Source organism: Sinocyclocheilus rhinocerous, unplaced genomic scaffold, assembly GCF_001515625.1.
Source record: "Sinocyclocheilus rhinocerous isolate Xijiao unplaced genomic scaffold, SAMN03320098_v1.1 scaffold2541, whole genome shotgun sequence".
In the NCBI taxonomy this organism is placed as follows: Eukaryota; Metazoa; Chordata; class Actinopteri; order Cypriniformes; family Cyprinidae; genus Sinocyclocheilus; species Sinocyclocheilus rhinocerous.
In genome coordinates this window covers 527,142-538,136 of record NW_015631094.1, presented here as the reverse complement: position 1 = coordinate 538,136, position 10,995 = coordinate 527,142, and the positions used below count along the sequence as shown (strand labels likewise).

General features: G+C 37.7%; 1 protein-coding gene across 1 annotated transcript in view; it reads left to right on the top strand.

Annotated features, from left to right (window-relative positions):
- Positions 1-10,995, top strand: part of LOC107741590 (TRAF3-interacting protein 1-like) — a 26,234-nt gene that overhangs the window by 10,440 nt on the left and 4,799 nt on the right. The window contains exons 8-15 of the mRNA XM_016554338.1: positions 2,151-2,174; positions 2,408-2,483; positions 2,658-2,678; positions 3,023-3,107; positions 3,503-3,592; positions 4,317-4,446; positions 4,534-4,570; positions 4,699-4,772. Coding sequence (XP_016409824.1) covers positions 2,151-2,174; positions 2,408-2,483; positions 2,658-2,678; positions 3,023-3,107; positions 3,503-3,592; positions 4,317-4,446; positions 4,534-4,570; positions 4,699-4,772 — 537 coding nt within the window. The remainder of the gene's footprint in view (positions 1-2,150; positions 2,175-2,407; positions 2,484-2,657; positions 2,679-3,022; positions 3,108-3,502; positions 3,593-4,316; positions 4,447-4,533; positions 4,571-4,698; positions 4,773-10,995) is intronic.

Below are 10,995 nucleotides of genomic sequence, written 5' to 3'. Positions count from 1 at the left end.
GTTGCACTAAATATGGTAAAATGTTACACATTGCTATTTGTATTATAAAATCCATTCATGAAAAACATTCATGAATATATTTATTAGGGGTGCTCCGATTGATCGGCTACCGATCACTATCGGCCGATAATCACGTTGGGATGATTGACCGACTGTCTCTAAAAAGGCCGATCTCAAAAAACCTATCTCAAGCTGATGACGCTGCCGTGAGAGGTTTGGCACGACATGCAGCGGCACCATCTCAGCTGCGTTTACACTTGGCATTAACATGCGACCTGTATCCGGATGTTGCCCACATACACATTGAAAAGACAAGTTGATAACGTAAGAAAGTAGTTTAAATGTTTTGTCACTTGCTTGAGCAACTTAATATATAAATCTAGAAGTAAATGCAAAAGTAAAAAGCATTGAATAATGTGTTGCTTATATTTATTGTTTAAACATGTCTGTGAAAAATTGTATTACTGTACTGTGTAAAATAATAATTGCAATGCTGAAAAAGCATTTTCAGTGACAATGTTTGGGTTTGAAATCAAAATAATGGATAAATGTTGTGTTTGTGGTAAACAGCCACGGATCAGTAGCGGACCCTTCTGTGAAAGCACAGTCCGTGCTGCTTCCCCTCTCACAAGAGTCACTATGAGGGGAATTTCCCCCATTTTCAAAAATGAAATTCAGGCCCTGAATTAATGTCTAAAAATCCTGATTGGAGTATCACTATAAATAGTTCTAAATTATAAAAAGAAGGCTTTAAAAAGATCAGTATCGGTGATCGGTATCGGCAGATACTGCTTTCTGTGATCGGCGATCGGTGATCGGCCTCACAAATCCTGATCGGAGCACCCTTAATATTTATCACAAATCACTGTAAATAGCAACAACAACACCCAGGTTAAGAGTCTGGGTGTCATCTACGATAGCACCCTCTCTTTCACCTCCCATGTTAATAATGTTACCCGGTCTGCTTACTTTCACCTTCGTAACATCAACCGTTTACGTCCTTCCCTCACGCTTCACTCCACTGCCATTCTCGTTCATAGTCTAGTCACCTCTCGTTTAGACTATTGTAATTCCCTTTTGTTTGGCCTCCCGCATAAAACCCTCCATAAGTTACAACTGGTTCAAAATTCAGCTGCCCGTATTATCACTTGCACCCCCTCTATCCATCACATCACACCCACTTTACAACAGCTTCATTGGCTCCCCATTACTTACCGTATTAATTACAAAATACTTCTCCTCACTTTTAAAGTCATTCATAATCTTGCACCTCCATATCTTCTTGACCTTCTCCATATTGCCACTCCCGCTCGCACTATCAGATCCTCTTCTTCCATTCATCTCACTGTTCCCCCTGTCCGCCTTGATACTATGGGGAGCAGAGCTTTCAGCCGCTCTGCTCCCCAGCTTTGGAATTCACTCCCTTCTGATCTTCGTAACATTGACTCTCTCCCACATTTTAAATCCAAACTCAAAACCCATCTGTTCAGCATAGCTTACTCCCTTTGATCACAACTGCATTGTGTTTTTAATTGTAATGTATCTTATTTTCTTTATTGTTTTTGTCTTGTTAATGATATACGGTGACCTTGAGTGTCAAGAAAGGCGCCTATAAATAAAATGTAATAATAAAACATTATTATTATTATTACAACAAAGCATAGGCAACAATGCATCACATGCTTGGATATTGCATTTCTCGAAAATGTTAACTTACATGGAGCTTTTTGTGCACAGACAATAGAAAACAAGATGCTTGCTCGTTGTCACATCAACAGTACACCGTACATAATCCTGCTATTTTTAACTGTCATTTTTAAGTCAGATGAACTTCTTTGGTCACAAAGTTTCTCACAGTTCTCACAGTTTTGTTTTGTTTTTTGGGTATGGTCTGTTCAAGGGTCTGTTCAAATCCCTAAAAGTGTTTTGCTTTAGAAAGTGCCCTTACATACCCTCTAACTGTCTGAAATTGTAGCTTCTTGTATTATTTCCTGACTGTAGTTTTGTCGCTCCATGTCCATGTCTCTTTGCAGCTTCAGTAGCTTCTCATTTAGAGTAGTAAGCTTTTTTTATTTGGCTAGTTGCTATAAGTGTACTATATAAATGTTGAAGTTTTAAGGCCCTTGTTGCGTTTTGTTTTCTTCATTCAGCCTACAGATCTCTCTGAAATCCAGGTAATTTGTGTTTGTCCCAAGAAGTGAAATCTGTTTCCTGCATTTTCTTATTGCCCGACTCTGTGATGATATTTCATGTGTGCAACAACAGCCCAGAAGATTGTTTGTCTTAGAGGGTTTGTTTAGAAAGAGGGCTCACGTGTTTATTGGCTAATGTCAATTTAAGTGCTCCCCAGGAGAGGAACTCCTAGTGGAAATGCATGGAAACTAATGTCTTTCCTCATTCCTTTCAGGCTGAGAGTCCTTCCCGGATCCCACGGCCCTCATCGGCTAAAGGACAGCGGCGGTGGCCCAAAACAGGAGGTCAAGGTACTAAATGTCTTTCTTAACAGACCCTATTAATTATTGATGCACAGTGCATTAATGCATTGTTGCATGTCCAGCTTGATCTGTTTAGTTGTTTCTAGCAGCACAGCAGCACGTCAGATATTGTTTGATGTGATTAGTCTTAAATAATGACATGGATGTGTATCTCTGTTTCAGATGAGACTGACAGTGAAGGAGGTGAGTGTTGTTTTCTTTAGTGAGCACCTCGTACCTGGGTCCAAATCTAACTTTTTGCTATACCTGCCAGTGGCTTGGCACTATTATTTATACTAAGTATATTTACCAGCAAGGAAACTGTATTGAACTGTAACAAATGAAACAAATAAATCTACTGTAATTGTTTTTTTCTTCTCTCCTTAATTGAAATTGCAATCACAATGTGTAACGATTGTATGAAAAGCTGCATGCTTTAACTTTAAAATCATATTGTGATTATTTTGTATTTATTTATTGTCAAAATATAGTTCATAAAATCTCTCTCCACTTTAGTTAGTATCTATTCAAATTTCTCTTTCTTCCAGAAGGGGAAGCCCCTTCAGCAGAGAAACCAGTCCCCATTGAGAATGGAGACATAACGGATTCTGTGCCACCTCAAACAACACATAGGTTTGTTCTTTCTTTCTTTTTTTCTTTCTTAATTAGTGGTAATGATCCCATAAGTGTGTTGATTTAAAGATAAAAATGGCTACATTTCCATCCAATGATAACAAAGTAAGCCAGTGTGATTATGTGCTGAGGTGTTTGTGGGTGGATGGAGTGTATCATATACGCCCCCGTGAGAGATTGTCTGGCAGTGGAAGCCACTGATGCAAATCCCTCGCTTTCACTGCACTGTACCGCAAGATTTAACCACAAGATATCACTCTCATCCAGATCATTACTATTGGTTCTTGAGACTGTTTTTGTAAGCATTTAGCCATATAGGAACTTTCAAAAAGTGCTTGTGTATTTCCCGTGTGAACGTGTTTGTTCTTAATTGATTTGAATGTTTATGTGAGTAGACGGTTACCGCGGCCTAGCAGTGCACGACCGGCAGCCCCCCGCGTCAAACGACAGGAGAGCTACACTGATCATGTGACCTCAGCAGAGAGGTGAGAGATCTCGCTCATCAGGTTCTCAGTTTCTCACTTTATATTAAAGAAGTAAGCCACAACAAGCGGGCTGCAAATACAGTGATTTTACTTCAGGTAGGGGGTTCTTACCTGTAATTCCCCCTTAACATTCTGTAATATGGATATACTTTACCATTCAAAATTTGGGCATGGTAAAAATGTTTTATGTTGTTTTAAAGAAGTCTCTTATGCTCACCAAGACTGTATTTATTTGATCAAAATACAGTAAAAACAGTTTTATTGTGAAATATCATTGCAATTTAAAATAATTATTTTTGTTTTAATTTATTATTATAAAATATAATTTATTCTATGATGACAAAGGTGAATTTTCAGTGTCTTCAGTGTCACATGGTCCTACAGAATGTTTTTTAAATTAATAATTTAGTTTTAATTTCTTAGTATTTTCAATGTTGAAAATAGCTGTGCTAATTAATATTTTTTGTGAACCATGATACATTTATTTTCAGGATTCTTTAATGAACAGACAAAAAAAAAAACATTTATTTAAAATATTTTGCAATATTGTAAATGTCTTTGCTGTCACTTTGGTGCATCCCTGCTAAATTAAAAGTGTTCATTTATATTTTTATAAAAGTCATACTGACTCCAAATGTTAGAAACTTATGATAAAATATATTATTGTTCAAGAAAAAGTAAAAAAAAAAAAAGTTGTAATTAAGCTTGACTGGGTTTTTCTCAGTCTGGGCAGTGGCAAGACCCCTGCGACTGTTATTTTGGATGGCAAGAAGCTCTCTGAAGATGAGGATGATGAAGATGTGCAATTTGTGGTGGAGGCAGCTGCACCTCCTCCTGACATACCGGAAGTTGAGGTAATATAGATGTTCTATATGTGTATGTAGTATTCAGATAAAAAAAAATGTCATGATTTGGACTAATTGACTTATGTTTCATTGCAGCGTAATTCACTTGAACTGCAAGGGGATGACAAACACGGTGAGTCATGTACAATAATAATTCATCCTGAAATGAAAATTCTGCTATAAATGTTGAATTATGTGAATTAACCCTTTAAAGGTACACTTCAGATCAGAAATCATTGAATGGTTTTCATTTGTTCATAGGTGGACTTGTGAAAAAAATCCTAGACACAAAGAAAGACTATGAATCATCTCCATCCACAAAGTCAAAAGAACAGGTATGATGTTATATTTTGTTCCCATTAATACCACTAGGTGGCAGTGCTATTCCATCTTTTGTGGTCCAAGTTTTGTTTTTTCACAACAAAATTCCAGTAACGTGAGTAAATGCATTTCAAAATCTCTTCATCAAGGGAATCAGCATTTTTGTGCGCTACAATACCTCAGGGATGCCTGACCCAGTGCACCGTCAGTTTACTAAAGAAAGCAACTTTGCAAATGGAGTGGAGAAATGTAATTGCGGTCCCACAGAGCCACTGAAGTGTTGTTTTCTTCAACAGAGCTTAAATAATTAGGGCAAAACAAGCATGATGGTACCGTTCATGCTGTTTAGATGTTTAACATGGTTAACTATTGTGGCCTGTTTATTTGTGAATTTTGTTGGTTTTGGTTACTGAATTGCAAATTGAAAAGCAGAATGTGCTGGTGGCTTGGATTTGGAGCTTGCTTTTGAATTTCGTTTAGGTCTGAATTGTTTTAAGATTAACATTTTGGGGGGATTTTATCTGAAGTGTCCTTTGGCCTATGAGAGTATAAAGATTCATCAATGGAATATAGATTAATATTAAGATAGTACATCATTTCCAAAAAGCAATAAAACCGATTTCACTCTTCGGGCACAGTTTCAGTGTGGTTCAGGCTATGTACTTTTCTTCTCTGGCCAGAAAATTTGTGGAACGATTTTTCAGGACAGCTGGAATATGATTGTCAATCCAAAGTGGCACTTTATCAGTGTCTTCCCATATTTTAGCTTGAATTGGGCTGTTTGTGAGCCAGTGAAGATGAGAACAATGTGATTTGAGTTTTGAAGCCATCCTGTCCATGCCCTGGTGGAAGGGGCCATGTGCACTGGGTGGTCTGCCCTAGCCGGAACGGATGCTCCGGTCTATCTGTCCGTCACTGGCTGTAGGCCTGATGGATGCAGTGTTTGGTGGTGGCCTTCATGCAGAACCCCCGCTCTTTCACCTCCACTTCCCACCTTAGTCACATGTTCAGAGAGTGAGTTGGCAGTGGGGACAAATAGCGATGGGAATTGTGAGGAATTTCATGTAACAATTCTAGTTTGTTAATGATTCATTGAATTATTATTATTTATTTATTTTTTAGCAATTTTGAGGCAGTAAGAACAATTTTATTTCATATTTTCTCAGCTAGAAACTGTCTTGTACTTAAATGAAATTTCAGATTTCAAAAGAACTTTAATAATATTAATAGTATTATTAATAATAAAAGGTTATTACCGTTTTGCATATATTTCAGTCTAAAGGTGCCTTTATTCTGCAAAAATACAGTGTTACAAAAGATTTCGGATTCAAGTAAATGCTGTCTTTTCTACTTTATATTTATTATTTATCAAAGATTCATGAAAGAAGATGCTTTCCACAAAAACCATTAAGCAGCACAACTGTTTTCAGCATTAATAATAAATAACTGTTTCTTGAGCAGCAAATCAGCATAATAGAATGATCTCTGAAGGATCATCTGACACTGAAGACTGGGGCAATGATGTGAAAATTCAGCTTTGCATCACAGGAATACATTACATTTTAAAATAGAATAGAAAACAGTTATTTTAAATTGTAATGACATTTCACAATATTACTGTTTTTACTGTATTTTTGGTCAAATAAATGCAGCCTTGGTGAGCATAAGAGACTTACTGATTTCTAACAGTAGTGTATAGGATATGAAGTTTTTTTCTTTTCTTTTTTTTTTAACTCATATTAATTCAAAAGCTTAAATATAAGAATTAGAAGTTCTTATATTGTCAAGTAGGGTTGATGTCAAAACTGAAGTGGCACATATTTTTGGAGCTTGATTGAGTCCCCATTACATTGCTTTATATAGAAAAGAGTGGTTAATAAGTTCATCAACTTTTCTCCATATGTGTTGCATGGAAGAAAGAAAATGTTCCAGATTTGGAATGACATGACGGTGAGTAAGTGTTCACAAAGGTTTCATTTAGTTCATTCAGTTGCAGTATTTTGTTCATAGAAGGCATGAGCTCTGTGTGCTATGCCACTGGCGCGATCCCGTTTGGTGTTCACCTCAGCCGCACACAGTGAGCTGCTCCCAGCTGGCCCTTACAGCCAGCACTTCTCCCTCCTGTGTTCTTGATTTCAAAACAATCAGACTGGATTTCCTTTCAATCCCAAATAATCAAATTAGATTTCCCCCATCAAACGCAAGCCAACTCCAGGCTGGAATCTGAGCGCTGCTGGCCGCGCTTTCCTAATTGACTTAATTTAGCCTCATCAGCTCTCTAAATTCTCCTTCTTAATTGCGGTGCATGAAATGGGCGTGTGTTTTCGGGGCTGTACATGTTAACCGGCACACCGCACCTCTCCTGTCTAGTCAGCTGTATTGAAAAAAAATCTGTAATGACTTCCTTCCTGCCTTGAAAGGGGGGTGAAGGTCACCGCAATAAAGCGGCTGCTCTCCTGTAATCACGGTGTAACATCCAGGGTTAAAAATGTATCCTTATCCTCCCCGACAGGTTTGAAGTTACAGCGCTCATAACTCATTCTACAAATATGAGCTTTCGCTCTCAGATCTCTCCAGGATTTTGAGTTTACGGAGATCGCCACATCAAGTACGTATGACTTAATCTCTTCGGAACAACCACAGAATTTAGAGTTTTGACTATTTAGTAATTCCAAAGGTGAAACTGAGCCAATGACTCATTCTGTGGCTTTATTAGCTTGAGTTTTCCGTTCCGCTTCGTAACTGAAGATTTACCTCGCCAGGGTCGACAGAACTTCATTTATTAATATCTGCTAGGCCGTTATTTTTTCATTTGACTGAAATAACAGGACAGATGCAATATTGCGAAGGGCCGTTTCACCATCATTTTGCAATACGTTGTGACCCTCCAGATCACGTGTATATTATTCTAAGATACTTCTTGTAGGGCGTCTGTTTTGTTTTGAGAGTATTGGCCCCTGACAGCAGCTGCATTTTCATAAGCTTTTTTTTTCCTCCTTCCTTTTCCCTCTTTTGCGCCATCAAATTAGCCTGATGAAGGTTTGCAATGTATAAATAAACCCCATGGCACACAAATGGATGGCTGTTGAGTGAATGCCAAGCCAGCTCGCGCTCTGCAGAACAGGCAGGAAAATAAATAGTCATCCCTTCAGACCCGTGTCTTTGTAAACATCTACCTTCTTGTTGGAAATGTTAAGGAAATGACTCTCGTTGCATTCCTCGACATTTTGCCCTCACAGAGAGACGATTGACATCTCTGTGGAATGACCCCAGAGGTTACGGTGAAATACCACGGTACAGGTCTCTGAAGTCTGATAGTGTAATTGGTTGCGTTTTAACCTATTATTTCAGTCCTACCGCTGTCTGGTTCTCATAAGCTGAACTGTCATACACTGTGGTTCTGTGGTGATCCGCTTAGTATGCAAGTGCAGGACGGTGATCTCAGCGGTGACCCCCACGGGGCCAAACTGACCCTTCCATCCTGTGTACACGACTCTGCCTCTCTGCACTTCACTTCATCCCAGCTATTTTTATGATGTTGCTGGACGGGGTCCATGTTTTCCCCAAGGAGGAAACCCCTAAACATTGCTAAACAATTCATCTCTACCCTTTGAGTCAGTGTTGGACGCAAAGACCCACCATGGTGTTTTTTATACCAGTAGCGGCAGTCTAAAAAGGACCACTGCCCATGTTTAATTCTTTAACCATGTAGTTTAAACAAGATTTTCTGGAGAAAAAAAAAAGTGTATTTGGACATTTTAACTGCTTTCTGTGTATTCATAGCACGTGAAGTTAAAATAAATAGTATCAAAAAAGTTTTGATACATATGTGGAATATTTTTTTAAAATGTAATCAAAAAGTGCCAATGTAGAAAATCAGAATGTAGGGTACAACCCAATATGCTGTTGTAACCATGCTGTTGTGTTTTTTTTTTTGATCGATTATTGATGTCACTTTCAAGTGACCAGGTAGTAATTCTCTTCCCAACTGAAGACTAATCAAAAAAGGTTAAACTAGGGGTGAGCAATATACCAGTTAAAATGATAAACTGTTAGAAATATTTCATTTTTGAATATCGTTTCTGTCTGCTGAGTTGTCCTGTCCTCAGGGGCTGCAGGCAAAAACAAACGCACCGCTAGTCTGATTCATGAACAAATGATTAATTTGAGCGGCGGCTTTTAATGATTCATTTTCACTCATGTTGCTGGTTCTGACGAAAACAGTTACTGAATCAACATCTGACTCACTCACTGAACTGCAAGTTATAGTTCCTTTCAGTGATGTCTGTTTCGAAATTAAGCTAATTTTGTGTACCGGCACATGAAACCTTATGTAAGATAATTTCTGACTGGTTGGAGCTGATCCTTCACTTAGCTCCTGTTGGGAAAAACTACACCAAACAGATATAGATACAATAGTATAGTATTCATTTATTTATGAATATGTCTCATTGCAGTGTTCTTGACTATTCAAATAAATCAAAATCAAAATGTAAGACATTTTTGATAGCCATTTCTTTGGAATAAAAATGTATATGTTGTGATTATATATAGTTATTGGACAAATATTGTGGTATATTAATATATCGCCCACCCCTGATGTAAACTTTGCCAGTTTTCGCTTCTTGAAGATGAAGTGCGTGATTTCTGTGCCACTAGAAGTATAAACTAAACTGCATTGTTTTTTAATTAGTGAGTTTAGGGACAAAAAACTAGCTATCTGTCCAAACAGTGATAGGTGAGCAGAGTGTTTGATATTATTTTTCCAATTCTGTTTGATGCTGCTAGTGGCGAATAAGTGACTCATTCGTTTTTAAAGTTTGTCATAGTTGTCCTAACCACAAATTAAAAAGGAAAAACTGTTCTTGTTTGCATTAATGTAAGCCCAGTTTATCTCATGAATCATGTTTGAACTGAACATTTCAGATCCACAGAACCGTGACACGGCACCACAGCGGCAAAGTGGATGTTTCTGAAGTTTATCATTCTCAGGAGGACTGCAAGACTCTGATTTTCCTTGCCAGAGCTCTAATTTGAACAGTGCTGTTCTGCTTCTTTTCGTAGTTCTTTATTAGCACTCTATAAATCATGCATTCTGCATGCATTACTTCATTAAGCAAATTGGGCTTGCAGCTGAAGGCTCAGATCCACATAGCAAGGTAATGAGGCGTCCTGGTGCAAGAGGCTTCGGTCCAATGCATCAGCGTCTCTGGAAGCCACCTGCCCCAGGCACACCGACTCCGTGTCCCGCTTGTGTCACTGTCTGAGATAATGGGAAAACCTGTCCTCAGCTGCCTCGTGCAAAACAAATATTTTTCTTGGGTCCAGTGAAGAGAGGGGAAAATGAGAGCCCCTATAAACGATTGATTTATGTCCTCTGAGACAGAAAGCTGGAGTTTTTCTTTTCGACTAAGGGGTGAGGTGCAGGAGGACGGCAAACAGAGCAAATCCGCCCTGGCCTTTGCGCTCCACGAACAGTGGGCCGAATGTGCTGGCCAGTGTTTGTGTAGAGGGGGTGTTTAGGGGCCAGGGAAACCACCCACATTGCAGACAACACACATATATATATATATATATATATAATTGCAAGTACTTAATTCTAGATTATATAATCTAGATTATATGTAATCAGTTACTACCTACTTTCCAAGCCCACTTTCCAAACATTTTATGATTTATTTGTTTCATAATACACAGAACTTTGTTACCATTATTAATATTAAGTATAATGATTTTTACACAGCATTATAACTATGCATGGAAATAAATGTCAATATTTTACCTATTTATATTTTCACATATTTATTTTTCTCTTGTACTGTATATATTGATGTGTGTGCATTTATAGTGTGTGAAAATCTATAGACCAAAATTGATTGAGAATCGGGTTTTGAATCGATTCATGGAAGTGAAGAAATTGAATCACATAAAATGAATCAAACTTTCCAACGCTAACACCATTTTTGCTACTGCATATTTAACCTTTGAAGTGTTTGTTACCGAACTCTGTAAAGTTATAACAATAAACTTTAAGTTTCAGAACACAGATGATTAGAGACCGGCTCTCTATGAAAATATTTTCGGATTTCAAATCTTAATAGCGTTTGACTAACTGTATGTCTGTGTAGGACTAGGTGTGCAAGTTTTATATATTTTATAAATAAAGTAATATTAATAAGTAATAAAGTTTATATATGTGTGTGTATATATATATATATATATATATATATATATATA